A 25,143-nucleotide genomic window follows, 5' to 3' on the forward strand; every position below is an offset into this window, starting at 1 on the left:
ACAGTTTTGGCCTGGCAAGGGGGGTGCTGACGCTGTTCCGCTCTGACACCGGAGACTCTAAAGGAAAAGCAGGTGTTGGCCGGAGGGGAGAGGAGGATGCCTTTCAGTTTGAATGTGTGGAGTTTGGAGTGCCTTCAGCATACCCAAGAGGCAGCCAAAAGCATGTCTCTGTGGTATTGTTCGTTCTTACTTACCTTCTCTTCGATGAGTGAATGTGAGCTTTACGATCTGGACCTTTACCCCTTATAGCTGAACATCAGAAATGCCCCCAAACCAGTTAAACGCTTTCCTGCGCTGCGGGCAATACCACCACTCACACCTCTTCCTCTAGATTCCCCTCCCCTGCAGCCTCTGATGGCAGGGCTAGGGCGGGGTGTGTGCGGGGGAAGTAGAATGGGGTCAGCAGGGGGTGGATTCCAGATGCCTTGGATTGTAAAGCCTCTTACGTATGTTGGTTACACTGAAAGAGGCTCGTGTCGCCCCATTCCCTATTCTGATGACGTCCGAACATTTTCAAGCCCGTGACACATGAGCTAGGCTGGACCCTGGCTTCTTTATGTTGCTCTGAGCACACGAGGGAGGCCACACAGAGTCACCGTCTTGAGCCACAGCATTCTAATTTTCCGAGTGGGAAGCCCACTGGGCTCGGTGAATGGGGAGACAGAGTGGGATCTGGGCACCGACTGACAGGGGCTGGCCTCTCTCTTCTCTCTCTCTCTCTCTCTCTCTCTCTCTCTCTCTCCCTCCCTCCCTCCCTCCCTCTCTCTCTCACTGCACATCCCTATTCCTTGCCCCTCATTTGCATGAAAGGCCCCAAACAGACGTGGGGAGCACATCTGATGCCTTCCTTCCCTGGGGCCCCTGCCTCTGCCACTGTGACCGGGATTTCTTACCTGCTGGGGAAGGAATGGGAGAGGAGGAGGCTGTCCTTCAGAGGACAGGGCCCCCCGCAGCCCCGCTGAGTTCAGAAGAACAAGATGCTAGCAGCTTCTTCCCTGGGCTGGAGCAGAGACAGAATGAGACCGAGGCTGGGGAAAAAGGGGAACTTGTGATACACGCTGACATGTCCGCAGGGGCTGAGACCCGGGAGAGACTTGGGCTCTTCTTCAAGGGAAAATGAGGAATTTCAAATGGAAAAGTCACAGTACAGTCTGTTCGCGGCATCTGCCAGCGTGCACGGGGGATGGAACTTCTTGCCAAACCAGAGCATGGACGCCTTTGCATCAAGATCCCCAGAACTTTCAGCACCTCGCAGCTTCCAGGGGCAGAAACGGGGACCTCTTTTCTGTCTGCTGTCTTAGGACAGTAGTGAAGGCTTTGCACACTGAGCCCCGGAATTCACAGGACCCCGGAGTGCTCGGAACAAAGCAGGTGGACACTTTCCTATCTGCTTCCTGAGGGGAAAGGCCTCGTCTGTGACCTCTGGTTCACGGGCCATTTTCCCCTCCAGGGAAAGATACTGTCTGTCCCCAGGAAAGCTGGGGCAAGGTGGCATGGGCTACCAGCCACTTCCTGAGGAAGCTGGTTTTCCTTGGATGTGCCCTGAGCACAACTTTGAAGTTCTGGAACTAAAAAAAAAATAATAATAATTCCAAAAGGAGGGATCTTTTGCATTGGATGGTTAGCAATGTTTCTGCACGTGCCTACAAAGACAGCAAGCTGGGGCTGCTGGTGCTCGTGTCAGACAGACCTGGAAGACCGCAGGAAGAAGCAGAGGGGCGGAGGGACTGGCCAGAGGTCGCACGGCTAGACTGCGTCCAGGAACTCGGACATCCTTGCTCCTCTCTCTGCTCCTTGTTTCCCGAAGAATATTTACTGAGCATTTATAAGGCATTAGGCGAGCAGGCAGTCCCTGTCCACTCTCTCTCGGAGTCTATGTGACAGCGAGCGCAGGAGTAGAGATGAAAGATCACGGGGTCTGGAGTCCAGCTCGTAAGGGCTCCCTGCTGAGCCCAGGGACACAGCCACCTGGGGTCACCTCAACTCTCTGAGCCTTGGTTTCCCGATATGTAACATGGGAATTTTGATCCCTGTGACAGAAACTCTGAGGATTTAAAAAGGGTTCTTGACGAAGTTGGGTTGGCTTAACGACCTTAGGCAAATTGCATCAGAATTCTCGGAAGAGAAGGTCAATGACCCCTAGGCGCCATTTCTAGCAGGAGACTACAAGGTCTTCCAAGAGAAATCTTGCTTATCCTCGGAACGGTAGCACATTTGACTGGGAAATGAGAGCCTTGCCGTCCCACAGGGCCGCCTTTTAATTAAGTTTGCTCGGCTGTCTGGTCATCTGACTTCAGCCAGCAGAATCTTGGGGTGGAAGAGAAAGAACTGAGCCATTCTGGAAAGCCGCATCACTGGCAGAAGCCAATGTCCCAAGTTCCAAGTATAAATCGCCTTCTAATTAGGAAATAATTACGCCCCCAAATGGGGCTACGTGGACACGAAGGCATCTCACAAATTGCCAATTTGTTTCATAGCAGCGGTGGCATTTAGTACCACTTCAGTTCATGGGAAATGTGCAGGGGACGGCCGTCTTCAGCTGCTCAAGAAAAAAGAAAAGGTCGGGGATGAGCAGCTCGGCAGAGGGGGGACGAGGAAGGAGACCAGGGAAACATTTGCCCTTTTCCTTGGAGTGTGCTGTCGTGACAGAGTGTGGGGCATGGAGGGACAATGGGGAGGAATTTTGGTTTTATTCTGGTTGTAACTGAAATGTCGGGCAGGCTCCGAGCAGGTGAGGGATGCGATCTAATCTCTTTGAAAGCTTACCCTGCTCCTTCTGCAGAATGGCTACGGGGGGAGGCAAGGGGAGACGCAGGTGGAGGGGTAGAGAGCCCTGATAGTCATACACGTGGCAGTGAGGGACTGGGGTGATGGCGGTAGCAGGGATGAAAAGCAGTGGCTCCTGAGTGGACTTTATTTCTTTTATTTTTGTTTTTTTGAAGATGTTATTTATTCATTTGAGACAGAGAGGGCACAAGCAGGGGGAAAGGCAGAGGGAGAGGGAGAAGCAGGCCTGCCGAGCAGGGAGCCCGATGCGGGCCTCGATCCCAGGATCCCAGGATCATGATCTGAGCCAAAGGCAGATGCTTACTTAACCCTCTGAGTCACCCAGGTGCTCCCTGAGTGGACTTTAAAGATCATGCAGACCGAGCTGGGTGATGGCCTGGATGTGACGGGGAGAGAGGACTGAAGGACAACCAGTAGGGTGTTTGGTCTGAGAGCTCAGGTCCGCAGCAGCTCGCTTCCTGACATGGGAACGCTGGGGAATATAGAATTTCTGTTGCGGGTAGTGGTCCAGAGTACTTCTCAAGACATTCTAGAATCTGAGTATCTGTAACATCTCTGGGTGGAGATATAAACTACAGATATGGACAGATGAATTCAGAGTGTATACAGGACGTTGGACCCAAATATAAAACTTTGGGGGTAATTGGTGGCATTTAGAGTCAAAGGATTGTGTGAGATATGGTAGTGAGGCACAGAGTGAGGGAAACCAAGGAGGGGTCCCCGGGCCCTCCATCTATCTGCCCACCCAGCCATCCCCCCAGCCATCCCCCACCCATCAGCCATCCACTCTTCCAACTAGCTGGCCCTCTATCTATCCAACAGTGTTTTGTAAATGCCCTCTTTGGGTCAGAGGCTGGGTGTTGGGGTTCGAAGGTGAATAATTACATAGCCCCTGCTCTGGAAAAGCTCACAGAGAAGGAGAAACAGCACACATAAAAAATAGAGCGAAGCCTGGTAAATTATCCGATAGACATGTTACATGGGGCGGGATCGTGGGGAAGTCCCCTGTTAACTCTGCCTCTGGGCAGAGTTTAGAAGGGTTAAGAAGAGGTTTCACTGAAGACATACCTCAAAGGAGGGTGACCAGGGTCCCCGGAAGAAAGAAGGGCATGCGGGAAGAGAGCCCATGGCGGCTCTGCGGGGGAGGAGCATGAAGACCTTCGGGGCCCAGGTGGTAGGAAGGAATGTGCCAGGGACCGGAGGCTTTGTGTGCTGGGCTACGGAATCCCGGCTTTTCCCGTGGCCACTGTTTAAAGCTGAGGGTTTTGAAAGGGGATGTGGAATGGACGTGGCTGGATTTGGGTTTCTGAAATGTTGCTTGATCTGGGGAAGGGAGTTGTCAAATAAAAATCCAATCTGGAATCAGTAAGGAGAGATTTTGACGGACAAAACTTATTTCAAGGGGGAGACAGGGACTATTATAACCTGGGGAGAGGCAGCTAGAGTTTTTCTTCCATAGGGAAGAGGACACAAAGCAGAAAAAAACAGGGAGTCGGGAAGTGAGGGGAAGGGGGCTGACATGGTTGGACAGGTCAGAGGATGTGAGGTCAGCAGGGTCCCCGGGGGAGGGTGTGTGCTGGTGCAAGCTGACCGTGTTCGGGGACCCAGGAGGAGGAGAGAAGCTTACCCAACGTTTCGTGGACAAGCGTATTGTTCCCATTGATTGGTGGGGACGGGAAGGTCAGCTAATGATTTATCAGCAAAGATGGCGAACCTGGAGGGTCTGTGTCTGGCCTGGAGGAAACAGTGGCGGGTGTCTGTGGGTCATACCAAAGTCATGTGGAAAAGGGCATTTCTTTGCAGGAAGCCATTTCCTGGAATTCAGAAGGGAGGGGAGGTCTTTAACCATTTTTTTTTTTCTCCTCCAGAATCACACGTCACAGAAGCTTGTGAAGCTCAACGTTCTCAGAGTCAAGGCTGCAAGCATGGGAACTGCACGGGAAGACCAGGACCAGGTAAGGGATGGTGGCAGAGCTTGCTGGTAAAATCCAGAAGCCGAGCCACCGATTCTTCACGATTTCACGATTTCTTCTACACTCCTGTACGGCAGAGGGGGAAATCAAGTCATTTGCCCTTTGTACAAAGACTAAGCCTGCCCAGAACATTCGTGGTGAGTCCAGCAACATGGACAACAAAGAGCAGGACTCCATGTCTCGTTTTCGTATCAATTGGCAGAAATTAGTTTTATTAGAAAAATGAAATTTTCCTGTATTTACATTTTTACACCATAGGACTGGGCACTTCTGTTGCCTTGGAGCTATGTACAGATCAGTTTGCACACACATCTCAAACCCCATTCCTTAAAACAGTTGATAACACGTTGAACAAAAAGAAAAGACAGACTACAAGAAGACAACCATAGTATATACTTCCTCTATCATAGAAAGGTGTTAAGCAAACGTGTAATTTTGTAGCTATGCTTGGAAATATTGAATACAGTTATCAGCACTTCCTCATGCAGTGGATTAAAACATGACAGGTAGAAACTGCCGTGATTGGTAAGTGAACGTCTCTTCCCCATTGAGGACCACTGAGTAGAGCACCCAGCTTGTCGGGGCTCCACCATCCGAGGGATCAAGCCGGTTCTGATGTGGGTTTTGGACTGTGTTTGAGTGTGTCGCGGTGAATGGGAACCCCTCTGCATATGGAGGTCGATCCTGCCCATGTTGGGTGAGAGGTGGACTCACACATGGGTCCTCAAAGCTGCTTTATTCCATGACTTCCTGTGGGTAATGACCAGCTTGTGGATTATGTAGGCAGCGGGTCTCGTACCGTGACCGAAAGGTGAAGAGTGGACCCTCTTCTGTCTGAGAAGGCCACTGTGTGTGACTCTGAGGAGCTGGTTCTTAGTCAAACCACCGGTGAGACTCGCCTAATGCTTTCTGAATCTTCAGCTTGAAATATATATACAACACATAAACACATATGCACACACTTCTACTGTGATCAACTACAGTAAAGTCTAGACTAAATAATTTGGCAAGTAGATGCTTTGAAGTTGGTTTGAGCAGGGGAATGAACCAGATTAAGATTCGGAACGCAAGAACAACGGATAGAGAAATCTTTGGGGAACCTCAGGCTTGGAAGGCATCTGAGCCACATCTGGCCACATAATTCATGGTATCGAGTAGTTTCCTGAATTTGCTATGAAAATGTTGTTCTTGACCTTATCTCTGATTTGGGGGAAAAAAAAAAAGGCAATTGGCATCCTTTCCCAGCGAAAAATATGGGGAACGTGAATGTTACAAGTGCCCCCTCCATCTTTGCAAATCCGCCAGACTTTGCAAAGCTGATCACCTGAATTTGACCCAGAATAGTCTGAATCTTCAGTTTCTAAACTGGAACGTTTCCTTAGCGGCCATGGCTTCAGAGCTGTGTCTACAAACCTAATAATATTCTTAAAGAGGTTTTTTTAAAAAAATAAAATAAAATGGGTTTTAAAGTCAATATCGCTCATTTATTTGAGTTAGCTAAATGAGAATAGAAATAATTCAATAGGTCTTAGATGTAATGTAATGTAAAAACCACAGTTGAATTCGGAAGGCTATGATTATTTTTCATGAAAAAACTGACAATGTTTTTATATTTCTGGACCTTCACTATTTGCTCAGCTATCAATAGTCTTTGATTTGAGCCCTTTAAAATCTTGAAACAGCAAAATGTCAGATCAATAAGAAGCATTTAAAATGCCAAAGACAAACTTATGTTTGCTAGAGAACAATTAACCTTATTAATTTAAAAGGCAGCTGTGGTATTGGCTACGTGTTACGTTAATATTCTTTTGAAGGCTCATCTTAAATCCTTCCCAAAGGTGTGGGAGAGAATTAACTGGGGGAGGTTGTGACCCAGGGCTATGGCTAATGAGGAATGCTCTAGACTTGCAGAAATGCAAACTTACTGTTTCACGGACCTGGTACCTAAGAGGGATTGATGAGTGATCATCTCCGTTTTGTCTTGTTTGTCTCTGCAATACTGCTGACACCTTATTTGAGGAAGTTAATCTGAGAAACGACTCCGCTGGAAACAGTTTGGTTCTGGCTCCCTGGAGAGCTGTGTGCTTTGAAATACAGCCCCAGAGAAGAAAGCCTACTGGCCAAATGGTTCTTTTGAGTGTTCCAGTTTCTGCACAGCTCAACAGCCCTGGGAGAATGTTGTCATGCACTTGTAGACCCAACGATGGGATCTTAAAATAGGTATTAAATAATGATAACTTTTCTGGCTTAAGAGACTTTTTACTGCCAGCTTGAAAGATGTAAACAGCTAGAGAATTTCTCAGGGACAGTGACAAGGGTGCTAAAGAGTCACTGGCCCCTCCAGAAGGACTGAATCGCAGAACCTCCCAGAAAAACATTCCTTCAAATCCCAGCTCTGTTTCCTCACCTATGAAATGGACCTAATGTGGCCCCAAGTCACAGTAAATAGAAATGCCTGGCTGGGGGAGGGTGGCTTAGAACACGGGAGTGGTGCAAGAAAGGGGTGCACGGGCTCAGTGTCGTCGTCATCACCCCCCCAGCCGATGCATTACGCACGTCGTCATGTTCGACTCCCAGAAAGCCTCATGGAAACATTCTAATTCCTCACTCTTTAGTGAGGCAAACTGAACAAGATAACAGTAGTTATCTTGGTGCCAGGGATGACCTAGCAGGGACGGTCCCTTGCAAATACCATGACCCTTCTGAAATTGGGCCACAGTGTTTAGGAGGGCGGTGTGGGGGCCCACACACAGGGGAGGGTATACTATTTGCTTGTGTTGAATGGAAGGAACCCTGATGTCTACGGAGAAAAAGAAGAGAGATTTGGGAGGGGATATTTAAAATTAGGCACATGCTAAGTAGACAGAAAAACTCCCCAGCAACCACAAAAAGTGAATGCAGAGTGCAAAGCTACCGGGAGAGACACAAACAGCATTCAAGTGTCAGAAGGGACGTGAACAGAGATGAGATCCCCAGGAGTTCTCAGTACACCCCAAACCAGATGACGAGGGGGTAGGACACTAACGGACCTCCTCCCCACAGAGGCTGAAGCTCGAAAGCGAGCCCCAGGGGACCTCAGAACAACATCTCTCTCGTTCCGACTTTCACTCTGACCTCCCTGGTGGAGATCAGGCACTTCAAGAGTACACCCAACATGAGGGATTTATTAGCAAACTCCTGTTGCTGATGAGGCTGAGACCGACCTGAGCCTCAGTTTCCTTATCTATAAAATGGGGGCAACCGTACTTCTCTCCTGTGGTTATGTTGAGGCTCTCATTCTAGGATACACCTAGAATACAGTCTACGCTCCATGCGGATCCCTTTCGATACTTCCAAGCTCAGGTGCTGACCCCACGCATGCACGTGAGATCAGCAAAGGATCCCACGTTCCCGGCAATGCCCAGAGCAGGACGGACGGAGAGCCGAGACGCTCCCTCTGCACCTGCCATCTTCCTGCCACACACCCTAATTCCTTCCGCCGTCTCTCTGCCCCATTTTGTCTCTAGGGAACCTGATGCGCTCGCTTTTGTCAGCCACACGGTAGGCACTTGGGACTCAACGAGGAATTCTCCCCACTCCCTTCCCTGATATTATACCCTGAACAATCCAAGGTATTCTTCCTAAGACAAAAATAAAATCAAATGAAAAAGCTTTCAGGAAATAGCCTTTTTTACATCGCCGTCTGTTTTCTAATCCTTTGGGGGATTCCTTTCCACCTTTTCTGGAAGCCCACGTCATAAAGCAGGGCTGGAAAGATGTACGATGGCAAGTCTGGTCACCTGTTTAGATGCTCCTGGGTTTTCCAGATACTGTCTTCGAAGGTTCAGAGAATCAAGGGTATCTCTCCAGGAGCACCGACTCTATTCTCCAAGGTTACTTATGGGTCTAGGGAAGGACGGGTTGGTTGGTTTGACCATGGAATCAGTGCGATTTTTGTTTCCTGGCAAGAACTTGATTTACCATTTCTAGTTTTTACACTCCGTCTGTGTTTGGGTTTCATGGGCCTCTGGTGGTCTTTTGTGGTAGGTAGCTGAATTTCTAGACCATAAGCTGCTGATGGGAAGAGACTGTGTTTTCTATTCCTTTTGCATCTCCCAACCCCAAATCTGCCTTAAAAGGAGAGTAGATACTCGGTCAAGTGCTATCAGCTGATGAGTGTCCTTTGTTCATCCTTGGCTCGCGAGAAATAGAACTCTGTCACCTCAGTGATCACCACCAGCTTTCATCTTTGGTTTGAGGTTTTAAACTATATCTCTTGTTGGCTCTTCCCAGGGAACAGATCCCTGAGAAGAGTTTGCTCTTCCCCAGGATTCTGAGGCAGGGAGTGTTGGGGACCTTACGGGAAAACCAAATCGGGGGTGGGGGGGGGTGTATGGGTAGGTATAAGGCAAGAGGCAAAGAAAGCAGGGGTTGCTCTATGAGGTTCTCTGGCTCTTATCCCAGAGGGACCCAGAGAGCACGTCTGAGAGAATCCTAGAACTGAGCCTGGGGAAGGGAACCAGGCGAGGAGTTAATTGGACCATGCACGAAGGTGTTGGTTTACAGACTTGGCTCTGATACCGTCACTCTGACGACCCCATACAGTGTATGCCCCTTGGGAAGCTCAATCTCTTAATTTTCTCATCTCTCTTCCTCCAGATCTTGGCATAGTTCTAGAAGTTCTATTTTTCTAAGACCCTTCTGGGCAGGCACCTTTAGCTCATGCTATATCGAGAGTACTTTTGGGCACAGAACAAGTGGGGATGGGGAAGAAGATAAGGAATTTAAACAGGGAATCTGCCCTTCGGTGGGTTTACAGAAATCGCCCGTGTGTCCATATCAGCATCGTCTTCAGAAGTTAATGTGAGAGGGACACGTACACATGTCCCACGTAGCTTCTCTGAAAAAAGGCCAAGAACACCAGCACCCAAATCCTACTTGGGCCCTGCCATCCTGCCTAGAACTGAGATTTTTTTTTTTTTAATAAAAACAGTGCCCTCTCTTCCTAAATATCAACCCATTGATAACCAGAATGGGTTTTCCACGTGTTAGTAACCATCATCACGATTTAATTTTTAACATAAACTTTACATTATATACAACTGTATTTGGATCACACACTTCACGTGTGAGTGGTAGAAATCAAGCATGTGTGGAGTATGTACACGTGTTCACAAGCCCTGGTGTTCACAGGAGGGGTGCACGGTCTCTCCTCCCATGTGTATCGGGGGGCCAGCTGCCCTCCTCGGCTAGGCCTTGATGCAAACACAGCATGACGTGAAGGGTGGAATGGAAAAGCTCACCGCGTGTTGGAGTACACCCCACCGAACCGCTCGTCCAGCCCTTCCCACCCTGCTGACCGAAAGAACACGGGGCATCCGAAAGGTCGAATTTTGTCTCAAGTGAAAATACTGCTTTTGCATTGAAAACCGCCGTTACGTGGAATCCTTAACTCATGTTCAGTACCAACCGATGAGTTTTGTTTCCACGGACTCCGTTCCCCCCCGCCCCCAGAACTCCAATTCCGTCCACTCTAGCCACGGTTCATACATTCAGGCTCTCGCTTCAGAAACAACTCAGGTCCTCCGTGCAAGGGTTCGCGCGCGACATCTATGCACAGACGGACGGTCCGGGGATGTGCCTGCAGTTAGCAGAGCCGTTCCGCTCTTCTGAAAGGTATTCAGGTTTCTCCAATTCGTGTTTATTTGGGTCTTACACTGTATGGGATTTCAGTGCAAGATATTTATTTGTATGACAACTGATTATTAGAGCTGCACTTTTTAGGTTTAAAGGAGATAAATTTTTAATCACCATTTAATTGACACCAACTTCTCCCCCTCTTTTCATTAGCAATTCTATTTGCAAAGAATTCAGGGCGTTTGTCATTTCCGCAGAAGGACGCAGAATATTAAATACACATTGGTGGCAGACGTATCAAACAGAATAAACAATGCAGGGCTGTGTGGCCGCTATGGATCTTTTGACTAATTAACTGCCTTGGCTAGAGTCCCATTTAAGGGAAACGATTTCATTTGTGAACAAGGTGTAATTTTCTTGTTTCTCCCTTGAAAATAAGCGTGCGTCGATGTGACTGATTTTGCTGCAGTGGGCAAATTTTAAGGGTCTCCTCAGAGCTGCTGAGAATGAAAACGTCTCTGGCTCTCTGCGACAGGGGAGAGAAACCAGACCCCCGTCACAGTGCTGGCAGCAGCTGCGGAGTGAGATTCACAGAGGACGGGACAGTGGGGAGATTATAATCCTGCATCGCTCGTGGGAGCCTCACTGGCAGAAGAACAGACCCATCAGGGAGCTGTCTTCTCAGCGCACTGAAGCCAGAAGTGGCCCGAGACCGGCAGGTGGAAGGACCATGAAGACTGTGTTCTAGGAACCCCAAGGGCTCCAGGCTAGAGTTCATGCCCTAGAAAACTCCTCTTACCCAGACTGTTTGAAGTTGGGCAGGTGTGAACTGTTACCCTTCAGCAGAAACGTGAGCGTACCCACTTGGGCCCTTCTCAAGTGGAGAGAGCCACTTAGAGTCACTGAAATACCATTAGAGATGCCAGCTCTGATGGAGTCAGGGGAACCTCAGGCTCGATTTTGGGCTCAGAGGTGCTGGCTCTTTGGCTCTCGGGCTGGGACTTCAGAGGAACCCCATGTAAGGGGGATCCAGAGTTGGAGGGCTTTCTGTTTTTGTCTTTGATCTTCTTCCAAAGAACAGAACTGACCTGAGTCACCTTCGAATAGCTCTACGTCATTACCTTTCACTTGGGAGATGGCCTATCTGATCAGCGGTCAATTTTCTAATGCTTGGGATCATGACAATTAAGAGTCGATGAATTTGTGGAGGAAAATTATGTATTTGTTATAGATAGCATTCCAGTCTTTAGTGTTTATTTTTAAAAATGCATTGGGTATTAAAGGAAGCACATTACTGTTCTTCCAAAAGCCCCATATTTAGGTTTTTGTTTTTTTTTTAAACCTAAAGCAGCATGGCGTTAACAGAAATAATACTGTTGTTAGAAGAAGGTTTTTTGATCTACGGAACAGTTCTGAGTGTAATTCGCATTCTCCCTGGAGGTCTCTGTCACTTCTGGCAGCCCCCCTGGGTTTTAAGGACACAGGAGGGAAGCAGAAAGCCTCTTTGGATGGATGGCATTCCACTGCTGTGTGTGCTGGGGAGACTTTAATTCATTTCATGTCATGACACGCCAGTCTTGCGGGGGAAATGAGGTGAGCCTGGCTGGGGGAATGTAGGTCTTAAAAGTAATGGGAGGGCAAAGGCAGAAAGTTCTAAAAGACAAGGCAGCCAGGGGGTGTGCCTAAGAGTAGATAGAAATGGTGGGGCCCTTCTGTCTGGGCTTCTCCATCCTTGGGTCTTGGGGCAGGAGAAGGGCAATATCTGAGAAAGAAAATACAATGTTCGGATACATCTGTCAGCAGTGCCTCGCCCTCCCCTTCTGCCTCTCAGCCTCAAAGGTGATGGGAAGATGTCCTCGCCCATGGCTTCCTCTGTCTCCCCACTGATGATCCTGAAACCGACTGCAGCCCCTTCTCATCATGACTGGGTGCACCTGCCCAAAGATGGAACCTTCACCGAATCCTCCAGCTCTAAGAGAATTATTCCTGGCACCTGTCCACTCGCAGGAAAACACTACCTACAAAACCGAACACGCCACAAGTCAAAGAAACGGGGTAACTTTTCAACCTGCCACTTTGTGTCCTTCTCCAAGAACCCAAAGCAAAATGCAGGAGGAAACCAGGAGACGGGCAGGCTAGTCTAGGCTGTTTGCAGCGTGTTGCCAAACAGACTCAGCTACCCTCCCAGATCTACCAGACCTGACGGCTAGTCATCCTAGCTATTTCAGGGACATTCAGGAAGTTAAAATACACTAAATTAGAACTATATAAAAAATGTTTAATATTGTCTGTGGGTTTTATAATTAATTTTTCAGCTACAAAATTCTGGTGCATCATCGCATAACACCCCCCTTTTTGTTTTCGGCACTCTGCGCACGTCAGGCCCTGTGCTGAGAGCTGCCCCTTCCTCCCCCAGCGTTTCTGAACGAGTCTCATTCCAGGTCATATCTGCACAGGGCTGAGTAAAGTAAGAATGGGACAATGGGGGCTGACTCGGAAATGACAAATGCTTTGGAGAATTTCTCCTAGATTCCCATCGGTGCTAGTGAAGCAGTTTAACTCGAAAAGAGTGAACCTTTCAGAAGAGAGAAATCACTTTGGCCACGGAAGTGGATCCCCAATTTGGAGGATGCTCAGGGTGGATGCATGAGTGTGTCTCATGCTTTGAAGGTTTTGATCTGAGGAGGCTGGGGTGGAAACGAGTGTCCAGCTGCATTTCACGTTGTGAAGGAAGATGAATGCAAAAGCTAGAGCTAGCCTTCAGCGGACGGACGGCAGCGAACTTCTTACAGATCACGGGACACGTATGGCTGTTGGCGTATGCCACCACGTGAACAGCTCTGGGAACAGCAACACACGCGTAATTAGACGCCACCATGGCCGTTCGGGGACGGAACGAGTTATGGTCAGTCTGGGAGGGAAGAAGGGGTAACAGATACTATACAACCCTGAGTCGTCACCAGAAGGGGGGGAAACGCAAACTTACGTACGCGGGAGTCTTCGGGGTAAACTACAACAGCCGCTGTGTCAGAGACAGGAGATCCACAAATTAGATATCGGAGACACACATGTGTTAGTTTGTGTAGCTCTGAACAAGACCGTCGGAGCCGAGGGTGAGAGAGTGTTCTGGGAGACGCACAAGCTGACATCCAGAGACATCCTCGTAGCTCTCTGCCTGAGGGCCCTTCCGGCCGCTTACTCCAGCTGTGTCTCGGAAATGGGCGCTAACAAAGGTAGCATAGTGACTGTGAACACACGGATTTGCTATTCTTTGGGGGAGCCTGGAGTTCTGGGGTTAGGGCTGGGCAGCGATGGGAGGCATAACATTAAAGCTGAAAACGGGTACAAGGCCAAACTTCCTAATCTCTTGCACGTCAATCTCGCTACAGTGCAGACGCATTCGTAACTGCTTTGTCTGAGTCGGGTACATGCATACCGTATTGCTTATTCTGAATGAGAGAGACCGCTAGGCATTTCGGATGAGGAGAGCACGTGGTGGACTGGTCTTAATGGAATTTGGAATACAGGAAATCATAGCATCACCACCGGCATCCAACGCGTTCTTATTGCCAACGTACCTAGTGGGCGTGTCCAGGAGACTTGCCCTTGTATGTGTGTGTGTGTGTGTGTGTTTTTGGTTAAGGACTCACCTATCTGGTATCTGCCATGCTCGGCACGCATCTCACAAGATTCCTTGCGTGGAAGACTATGGCATGGAGCCATGTGCAAAAGAACCAACAAAAAAAATACCTTCCTAAATCCTCTTCCTCTTTGCAGGGCACCATCGGACATCCGACATTTACCCTCCAGAGCGTCGGCCGTTACGTATGTTTCCCTATAGATAAAACATTAATGGAAGGTTTTAAACATCAGATTCAATACTAGGCATTTTCTTGTACACACGTCTATTGCTGCAGGAATTCAAAACCCTGGGGGTAGAGTACATACTGTTCTTATTTGCAGCATAAGGCATGACATGCTCTGACATGTATGCGTCGTTGTGGCCTCTGCTGTCCCTGGAGCAGTACGACGCCGTGGACCTCAAGGACGACCGAAGGTAGCTGTCGTTCGTGGCCTGCGAGGGCAACGAGTGTTTGTAAGGGTCTGAGGGGCATCTCCCGATGACTAAGCGTCGGTCGTCCCCATAGCAACGGAGGAAAGGGTTGTCGGAGGTGTGGTCCGGCAAGAGGGACTTGCTCCGCTTGCTGTCCTCCAGACCCTGGGGGAAGAGGGCGCTCTTGTTCCCCGAGAGTTTGCTTGAGGGGACGCTAAAGAGACTCCCGTACAGATTTCCCTCCAGAAGCCGCTCCCGGTCCTTGAGGCTTATGCTCCTGGAGGGCCTGCCAAGGTCTGTCTCCCTGGGCTTGTCGACGATGTTGTCGTAGGAGTGCTGCCGGCTGATGCGGAGCTTGTGCTTCTGCAACTGCAGGGTGCTGTTCTGCGCCCAGTCCTGCGGGTACGCCTCCTCCCGTGCGGCCGGGCTGCCCGTCTCCTGGAGCATCTGGTCTTCGTCGATGTCGTACAGGTTCCCCATGCGCAGGCAGGCGTCGCACTTGAAGGGGGACCGCACGGTGAAGTGGCCCGAGTAGGTGGGCAGGTTGGACAGGCAGCTGCGGCAGTGCGTGGAGTTGTGCCGGTACCGGTCGCTGCCCTCACTGCGAGGGGAGCTCTTGTCCTTCAGGGTGAAGTGCTTGGAGTAGAATTTATGCTTGTCGTTGTTGGGCAGCGCGTCCTCATTGGGCAGCGGGTTCCTGGCGGCGGGCAGCGCGGTGTCCCCCTTGCGGAAGCTGTCGTTGTGGTCCTGGTAGGTGTCTGGGAAGTCCACGTTCTCGGGGAGGGCCACGTTTTCGACAAACGGGGGCGGGTCCAGGTGGAAGCTGGGCTCCTTCTCGCCATCGATGGTGTAGATCTTGTCCCTGGGGGAGCTCGCTTTGGTTTTCAGGTAGGAGCGCTCGACCTCGCTGCAGTCCTTGGGGTATTTGGACGCCACGGACCTTTTGAAGTTGTCCTTGGTCTTGTGGTTCTTATTGTTGTCGGGCTCCCTGTGGCACGCGGCCCGACTCGAAGTTTCCGAAATGTCCGAGTGGGCCACCTCTTCTGGAAGGTACCGAGGACTCTTTAGGGAGTGGGTCCTATTCTCCACCGCTCCCTCGTCCCTCTGGGAGACTGGGTTCTGGCTCAGTGAATCTTGGCGCAGCGATTCCATGGATTTCTTCCAAAGCTGCCGGGGCCTGGAGTTGGCTTTGGACTCCGTGCTCACGGCCACCTCCACCGTATTGGGGTTGGACTCATTGAGAGTCAGAGGGTGCTGTCCCTGGAACACGTAGTTGTTGAGGTTGTCCTTGTGCCTGTTGGCCACGAACGTCTGCAGCTCATTCATGTTGTCCCCAAAAATGTTGTCTTTCCCCTGAAAGGACCTGTTGTCTGAATATATCAAATTTCCCTTATCGGAAGCCATGTCCATGATGAGGGAACCTCTTTGGATGAAGTCAGCAGCCCTTTTGGGGGAATCCATTCTTGAGGAGTTCACGTTGGACACGTCGGAGATGTTTTTGGCCGACCGGAGGAGTTTTAACATGTTGCTCTGGGAGCCGGTCAGGTTGAAGTCTGGAGACTTCTTCTTCTCCTCGATGTGCACTCCGTGAATGCAGCTGTAAATGCCCTGTGGGAAGGAACACGAGACACGGTCAGCAGCGGCAGCAACACGAAACCACCGCATGCCTGGCCTTTACCTGCAAAGGTGAGATGGGTCCTTCTTGGAGGAGCCTCAGAGGGATCTTGAAGTCCAATCTGAATCCTGGGAATGTTTCTCAAATCTATGAGACCAGGAAGTGCCCAGCTTCTCTTGTCTTTCTGGCTCAAGATTATCCAACACTTTTGTGAACGCTCATATGTGGAGTCTGAGGAAAGCTATGAGCTAATGCTTGTGCATCTAGAGAGGTCATAAGGGCCTCCAGATGGGCCCGGAAGGATAGTGATTTGATACCTGAGTCAGCTATTAAACTGGCATAAAAGGACCACCAGTCATTAATTCTTTAGGGGAACCGGCCCCTACCCACACGCCGAAGCCATCAGTCAAGGCATGAGACCCAGGCAGGTCAGTGAGAAAACCCTTTCTGGTTACTCTAAGGCTGGGCACAAAAATCCATGGGTGATCACTCAGACATTTTGGGGAAGGAAAGACAGACAAGCTGGGCTAGAAGGAGCAGTTGCAGGGGACTGGTCTTGCCAGTGGGGATGTTAGCCTGAGAGTGAAACCGTCACAGAAAAGAGCGGAGCATAGGGGATGGAGAGGCAGGACACGCCTTGAACCCCTGGAGCCCCCACTTGGAACTTTCAGATGCCACTGAAGATATTCCTCGTGTGTGCGTGTGCGGGTTTGTTGGACGGCCGGAGTTGGGTGTTGGCCATTAGGAACAGTGGAGAACCCCAAGGATGCAGTAATGCAGCACTGAAATCCACCCAAGGACGGACTGACGTGGGGACTTCTGGGTGGCTCAGACATAAGCAGCCCTGACTCTGGGTCTCCTGTTTTCCACGCCGCCTTGTTCCTTTCTTAAAAATAGCAGTTTACTTCGAACTAACTCAAGCGAAGGGCTCTTCATGGTGTAACAGTAGGCAGGGCAGCTTCGGGGGACACTGTGATTCATGCCCCCCTTTCCCTGCTGCTGGCCCCAGATTTTGGCAGCCCTACCTAAAGGGGACGGTCACCACAAGGCCCTCCCAAGACTGACAGGGAGCCAGCCCAGGAGGGGGTCTGTAAGGCAAACGTGGCGGCTGCTGCCGACCGGGGCATGAACCAGTGTAAAGGGTGCGTGGGTACCTGCGGACTCTGATGACCGTGCCCGTCCCCCTTGCCGCCATGGGGACGCCTAACCTGTGGGGAAGCTCATGGAACCGCCACAGCCTCAAGCTGTTTGCACGGCTGCATTTCTCTTGTAGCTTTCTGGAGAGTCTCCACTCTGCCTTCCAGGAACAGTACACAGGGAAGCCACAGTAGTGAGTCTGAGCATCTCGCTCTCTGACCCTCTCAACCCTGGGCTGCATGGCTGGGGCTCCCCAAAGCCAAGGCCCGGGCATCGTGCCCTTTCCCGCCTTCCTGCAGCCTGGTCTTCCATCCCTCTGTGCCGTGTGTGGCCCTGCTCACCCGCTGCCCGGAAGGAGGGTCCCCTCTGCCTTGCTTGCACAGCTCTGGGCGGTGTACGTGCACCCGTGCCTGCCCCGCCGAGCTCGGTAACAGAGTAATCCTGCACCCCGACCTAGGGAGGCTCGGCCAGCGCGGGCGAGAACCAGTGTGACCCCTGTACGTTTGGGCTGGCCGAGATCTGTGCTTTTTCTTCCTTTGGTTAGTGTTATAAAAAGAGCAGTTTACGTTTTTATTTTCTAAATCCGTAATTGCATTCTAATGAGTTCCGGTCACCCCGCTAGGGGTTTTGGGAGCTTCCCTCCGCCCCTTCCCTGCCATGCTCCCACTGGCCGACACGAGCTGGCCGTCCATTTGGAGGAGGCCCACAGAAGTGGTCAGGAAGCTGAGTACCGTCTCAGGAATGGGGGGGATGGCCGCTGACCGCTTCCTCTCATCCCTGGCTTCCCCTGGGACTCACAGGCTGCAGCTCCCAGGCACCGATGTGCCTGGCGAAGCCTCGGGGAGGAGTCCACGCAATGGACCCAGCCGTCCCCCAGGCCTGGGGGGCAGCGTTCTCCCAGAGGTAACCCCTCTTCTCGATGGGCTGCCGAGGAGGGGGGTGCCTAGCAGAGAAAACGCAGAGAGAGCCGGAGCCTGGAACCCACCGGAAGTGAGTCCCTGCTCCGTCTGTCCTTAGCTCTTGACCTTGGATAAGCCGCTAAGCTGTTTGAGCGTCAGTCCCCACACCTGCAAGGTGAGAGCCGCCCACTCGCACGGCGGGCAGAGGGCAGGACAGGACAACACCGACATAGCCCCAGGTGCAGGCGAGGCTCCGTAAACGTGAGCCGGAGGAGCGGCGCCGGTGGTCGTCCCCCGACGCGCCTCCATGAGCACGAGCGCCCAGCGCCAGTGTCCTCAGAGCCCTTCACCGCGAGGGCCGGTGCCGGTCAGGGAGCGGCCCGCAGAGCTCCTGCCCAGTCCTCGTCCTGTTACTCGGAGATACTGAGGACAGTGGGCTGCTGCACACAGGGGCTCTGACGCTCAGAACATTCTCGAAGGGGCGTGGGCCCTACTGCCCTCCATGGCTCCCTGGAGTCCGGACCGCACCCCCAAGTGTGTGCTAAGGCCTGAACCTTCGTATTCTCCCCCAGACTCTCATGTTGAGATCCTAACCCTAAAAGTTGATGGTGGGAGGAGGTGGGGCCTTTGGGAGGAGATCAGGTCATGAGGGGGGAGCACTCGTGAGTGGGATTAGTGCCCTTAAAAGAGAAACCCCACAGAGCCCTCTCGCCCCTTCCACCTTGTGAGGACCCAAGGAGAAGTCTGTGGCCCAGAGGCGGACGCTCACCCGGCCGAGCTGGCACCCTGATTTTGGACTCACAGCCTCCAGAACTGTGAGAAATAAATGTCTGCCATTTGTAAGCCTCCCAGTCTGTGCTATTTATAGTGGCCCTAACGGACCGAGGCAGTATCTGACTTCTGCTCTCCTGGTGCCCACGGTGGGTGAGCCAGAAACTCCCTTCCCTGTCCCCAGGCTCCCATCATATGAGCCCACTGGGCAGGCCGCAGAGGGTCCATCCCCCGGGTCTCTGTCTTGGCAACGTCTCCCATTCCTCATGACCGAAACCCAACGTAGTTCTTTTTGCTGCTGACCGTGAATATTCTCTTCTATGTGAGAGGGAGAGCATTTTGGAGAGAAAAATTAAGAGCCTCCCACAGACTAGAGGGCACATTTTTATTTTTTACTTTATTTTTATTATTTTTTTAAAATTTAAAATCTAGGTTTTATTATTTTATAATAACTTTTTATTATGTTATGTTAGTCACCATACAGTACATCCCTAGTTTTTGATGTAAAGTTCCGTGATTCATTATAGATGGCACATTTTTTTAAGTTGAAAAACACAAAGGCCATGGCTGGAGTAGAAAGTGGGTTCTAATGACCTCTTTGAGCTCTGGCCCTCCCCGTTGGCAGGGCCGGGGGCGCCCATATGTCCGGTCTCTATTTTGTTGCACGATCTAGGAGTTCCCAAGGGACGTCTAGCCCACAAGCAGGGCTGCGTGGGTTTGCTGCACGGCACCAGCTCAGTGCACGGGCTGGGTGTTCAAACTGCTGCAAGAGCTGCTGAATGGAGAGACCGGGCTGATGGGCAGAAAGGAACCTCCCCCAGCGGCAAGCACATTTCAGAGCAGCCTGGAGCTACAGCCCCTGGAAAGGAACCTACACTCGGAAATGGGCTGAAGCATGAGACCCAGCCCTGTACACGGGACTGGCTTCCTCTTTCTTGCCTTTTTCTGGCATGGTCTGTGAAGTAGGGAGAACCCTGTAGTTTTGTCCCTTAACTTATGTAGGACATTTAAGGTGAAGACAAAAGGGTCCCATTCCAACCGTTGAGGCCTCAGTTTCTCCATATGCACAGGATGGGTGTGATCATAGCAAACTCACAGGGGTTTTAAGAGAGAATGGAGGAAACCTATGTGGCCCAGCCCTTATTCACACACGACCCTAATTCACTGTGGGGTTGTGGTCTTGCCTTTGTAGGAAGGTGGGTTCTTGGCTTGGAAATTTCCCGTGAAGGTTTGTTTAAAAAAAAAAATGATTATGTCTGCACGATGAAGACAGTTTTGTCTATGTTCTCTGCTCTGTGTAAGGAACGTGCGTGTAAGGTGGCATATGTGTGGCTGTGCCTATAAGACAAGCTTTAGAGATGTGTGTTAGCCCTTGATGAGAAAGGGAGAACATTTTTTTTTAAGCAATCCAGAAGCCCTGCTATGCATAGCATCGGGGGCTGAGCCCATTCTAAGTTCCCCTAACAAATGAGAGGGGCAGGAAAGTATATTAAATATGAAATCCTTCTATTCACGCATATCAGGCTGCACTTATTTTAAAAGACATTATCTGGGGGAGAAGGAGGGTCAGTGCTGAAGTAGGGCTCCCTGCAGCCTTTGAGGACACAGGAGTGATGGTGGCTGGGAGTCCCCAAAGGGGCATGAAAGTCCTTGTAGTGCTCCTATGAGACATGGGGTCCTCTCTCCCTGAGGGAGGGGAGACTGAAGTTCAGGATTCCAGTATGCCTGCTCCTGTGTACCCCATCCCCCTCCAATCCTGTCCCTCAAGATGCCTGGAAGGGAAGTGGGGGATTTAGTTCATTTCTCATAATGACAATCCTCTCCACTCAGCTTCCTTAACGGTATCTCAGACAGAGGAAATGCTCTTCCAGGTACAAGCAGGGTTTACAAGGAAAAGCAACAGTGTGCGTTTGCTCGTGATAATCCAGAGTCACTTGGATATGGAAAGCCTTTAGTAATTGGTGGAGGGAATTAGCTTAAAGTTGGCGTAATACCTAGCTATATGCAGGCACGTTGTTATTTTTAAGCAATCTGTGTGTTTAGATGCCAGCAAACTAATTAGGAAATATGTATTTGCACAGAATGCAAGTTAAAAGTGCCACTGAACAGAAAAAATAAATCCTCCTCACTAAGCTAATGTGTGCCTTCTGAATCTCCAAAGTTCTTAAAATTACCAAATGCTAAGAATATACAAATTCCTTTAAAAATAATTATTTCGTTTTCCCAATAACCATTAGCATATAAAACCAGGTGTTTTTAACCAAATGTTTTTCATTAAATTCTTTTAGAGTGAACACATTCCAAGACAAGTAAATAGGAGAAATGGGTAGATGGATGGATGAAATAGATGGATGGGTGATTGGAATGGATGGATGGGTGGAATGGATGAATGGCTGGATGGATGGGATAAATGGATGAATGGATGGATGGGTAGAATGGATGGATGAAATGGATGGATGGAATGGATAGATGGGTGGAATGGATGAGTGGACAGATGGATGAAATAGGTGGACAGATGGATGGGTGGGATGGATGGGTAGTGGAATGGATGGACGGGTGGGATGGATGAATGGACAGATGGATGAAACAGGTGGATGGATGGGTGGAATGCATGGATGGATAGATGGGTAGGTGGAATGGATGGATGGGTGGAATGCATGGATGGAGGGATGAAATAGGTGATAGATGAATGGATGGATGGGTGGTTGGAATGGATGGATGGGTGGAATGGATGAATGGACAGATGGATGAAATAGGTGGATAGATGGATGGGTGGTTGGGATGGATGGATGAAATAGGTGAATGGATGAATGGACAGATGAATGAAACGGATGGGTAGAATGGACGGATGGATGAAAGAAGTGGATAGATGGGTGGGTGGAATGGATGAACGGATGGACAGGTGGAAGAGATGAATGGGTGGGATGGATGGGTGGTTGGAATGGAAGAATGGATGGAAAGATGACTGGGAGATAGATAATGTTATATTCTGAGTGAATATGTACATACGATGCAACTAAGTGATGAGATTGTATTGAATATACACACACATTATGTCAGTTATGTGCACATATGTGCTACGTAGCATGATTCGTATCACATCTCTTGTGTTGCTTGTATTGGATGTTTGTTGCTTATGTAAGAGCATGTGCTCTGGCTGGAACCACACCAGCTAGATTCAAGTCCCGGCTCCACCGAACACTGTGCAGCCTTGGGTAATTCTCTAACCTCATAACTTTGAGTTCCCTTGTCTGTAATCTGGGGCTAATCACGGTTACCCACCTCACAGAGATGGCTTGTAGCTTAAATGAGATGAAGAGTATGCAGTCCTTACGGGGTGCTCCATATCGGTGCTCCACACGTATAAGTGTTTTCCTTGATCATTGTTATTACCAATGAATTGTATGCACTGTTTTATGGTGACATACACATGCTGTATTGTGCACCAGGACAGGGGTTTCCTCGTGCAGTGCGTGAGCTCGCTACAGCATGTCTGTTCCCTGCTGTAGTTTATGCTGGGTTGAATGTGTACTTGGTTTTCTATTTGACGTGTGTGCATTTTCTCATGGTTCTTCGCATCTTTGTTGCACTGCACGCGCTCCTCGTGTTTGGTTACATGTGCACACACATAGCATGACACCGTATGTAGATTTTGTTTCGGCACACATGATCCGTTGGGATGCATGGGTGAACTGTAACGTCCTGCCCAGGGATTTTAGTGGCGTTGTAGAGTGTTTAGTCTGGCTGTTAATGGTGGACGCCACAGACTGCTGGGTTTGGCTTACATGGTACTTTTTTTAATTGGAATTAGTTACTAATATTTAAAAACTGAAAGGTTTCACATAAAATCAGGTGACTACTTTTCTTTTAAAATCTAGAAGACCTGACAGTATTGCGCTTGCATTTCCATGAGATAATACTCTGCAGGACTTGAGGAGGACTGAGCCTTCGGGTGGGGTAGTCCTGCTCTGGTGCTCCCTCACCCTGACACCCAGGGGCACTTGCTGGGTTTCTTCTCATGTGCTATTGTTTCCACGCCCAGCCCGCTTTACCCCCATTCTCCTTCCCTTGCCGGCGTGCGCACTCATCTGGGATTACAATGGCTGCGTTATGAAGGCACAGACCTGGATTCCTTTCCGACAAGCCCAAGAAGGGCTGGTGAGCAAGGGGAGGATGTGCACACCGCCCCCCACCCAGGAGTCAAGAACCCCCGATTCTCTGGACGCCCTGTGGTCTCCTGCCCCTGCCCGCTGCAGAAGGAAGTAGCCGGCGGAGGTACTGACCCTGCTGATGGAGAAGAGCAGCCCTGGGCGGTCGGAGCACACGCCAGTGAAGCAGAAGCGTAGCTTCCAGTAGAAGAGGTGCTCCCAGATGAAGGTGATGAGGCTGAGGGCCATGGCGGCCGCCAGCATGTAGAACACGCCGGCCATGTTGTCGATGTCCAGCTGACTGCTCATCACCTCGTTCTTCTCGTTGTGGCAGATCCCCGTGAGCCACAGCGTCTCCAGCTCCTCCATCTCGCCTGCACAGAAGACAAGAGCCACGGGCAGTGAGGAGCGGGGCATGCGCTCTGGGGCTGGGGCCGACACGGCGGACTTAGAGCCGGGGCGGGGGACCTTCGCGCGCGTTACCGAGCGCTCCAGGTCTGCGCATGCTCGCTTGTGTGGTGAAGCTGAAAGGGTCACGGGACCTACCCCACTCATACTGTGGTTCGGGGGGATGAAATCAGACAACCTGTAGTCAGGTACGGTCCCTGTTCTTCTTTTCTTTAAATTATCATTATGTTTTTTTTTTTAAAGATTTTATTTATTTATTTGACAGAGATAGAGACAGCCAGCGAGAGAGGGAACACAAGCAGGGGGAGTGGGAGAGGAAGAAGCAGGTTCATAGCGGAGGAGCCTGATGTGGGGCTCGATCCCATAACGCCGGGATCACGCCCTGAGCCGAAGGCAGACGCTTAACCGCTGTGCCACCCAGGCGCCCCTATTATCATTATGTTCTGCCCATCCTCCTTTTCTCTGCCCGTGTCCCCGACACCCACCCATGCCTGGAACAGGACGGGGCATGAACGGGCAGCACGCCACTGCGGAAGGACTCGCATTCCACTTACGACTTCATCACTGACTAGCTGGGTGACTGGAGAGCCACAGCTCTCCTGTCTGTAATATACATAGAACAATAGAGCACACGTCTAGAGACCAGATGAGCTCACGTCTGCAAACGTCCTAAAATGCAGTGCCCGGCTCATAGTAAGTGTTCATAAATAGTGGTGTTCCTGGGATTGTTCGGAAGCAGATGCCCAGCACAGTGCCCGGCACATGGCAGTCCTCAAATATATTAATTTCTTCTTGCATCTTCCTTTGGAACATCTGGGATTGTTCCAAGATGCCACCCACGATCAGTGCCCTGAGGGCAGAATGCATTGAAAAGAGACATCCCAATCAGCTCTGAATGGCCCCTCGCAAACTGAACACCTCCCCACTTCAGTAGGCAGTTAAAGAAGCAGGTGGAGTTTTCGGTGGGAAAGAAAAAGTAGGCATGCTTAGTATTATTTTGTCTATTACGTGCATTTCATCCAGTTGCCATTTAGGAGGAAATGCTCTGATCTAACTGTCTAGTAATTCACTAAACTATGGCACTTACACTATGATTCAGACTTTAAAAATTATCCTTCAAGGACAGTGAAAATCAAATAGGATGCATGTAATGTTAAATGAAAAGTAGGGCTATGGTGTGTGTGTGTGTATCTAAGATACAATGTGAAACATGCAGAGAAAAGTAAAGGAAACACCCCAAATGTTTCTTTGATTCTCTTTTGAAGAGGTTAGCATAATTACCGCTTTCATACTTCTGTCTTTTTTAAGTTTCATGAAATTAGCATGTCATGCTCTTGGGTTTGTTCTTATGCTTGAATGATGTGGCTGAACTGAGAAATCTAAGTTGATCCTTACTCTCCCCGGGCCTTTTGGAGATGTTACTGCGTTTTCTTCTGATCTAGATTACAGTTGCTGAGAAGCTGGCTAATAATCTAATTGTCACTATTCCCTGTGCAGTCTGTATTTTTTCTCTGATGGCTTTTGAGACTTTCATTTTGTCTTTGGTGTGGAAGGTAGGTATGGATTTGCTTTATTTGTTCGGCTCTGGACTCGGTGTTATTCTTTGATGTGTGACTCAGGACTTTAATTCTGGAAAAAATCTCACCCATTCTTACTTTGAGTATCAACTCTCCCTATCCCTTTTAAAAAAACACCAGAAGACTTTATTTTCTTAGAGTAGTTTTAGGGTTACAGA

The 25,143-nt window shown here is 50.0% G+C and overlaps 1 protein-coding gene across 1 annotated transcript in view; it reads right to left on the reverse strand.

Moving 5' to 3' along the window:
- Positions 1 to 14,238: 14,238 nt before the first annotated feature.
- The window catches only part of GRIN2A (glutamate ionotropic receptor NMDA type subunit 2A), a 359,508-nt gene continuing 348,603 nt past the window's right edge, over positions 14,239 to 25,143 (reverse strand). Inside the window, exons 11-12 of the mRNA XM_026520343.4 lie at positions 23,136 to 23,374; positions 14,239 to 16,038 (exon numbers count right to left, since the gene is read on the reverse strand). Of these exons, the coding sequence (XP_026376128.3) occupies positions 14,239 to 16,038; positions 23,136 to 23,374 (2,039 nt within the window). The remainder of the gene's footprint in view (positions 16,039 to 23,135; positions 23,375 to 25,143) is intronic.

Source organism: Ursus arctos, unplaced genomic scaffold, assembly GCF_023065955.2.
Source record: "Ursus arctos isolate Adak ecotype North America unplaced genomic scaffold, UrsArc2.0 scaffold_2, whole genome shotgun sequence".
Lineage (NCBI taxonomy): Eukaryota > Metazoa > Chordata > Mammalia > Carnivora > Ursidae > Ursus > Ursus arctos.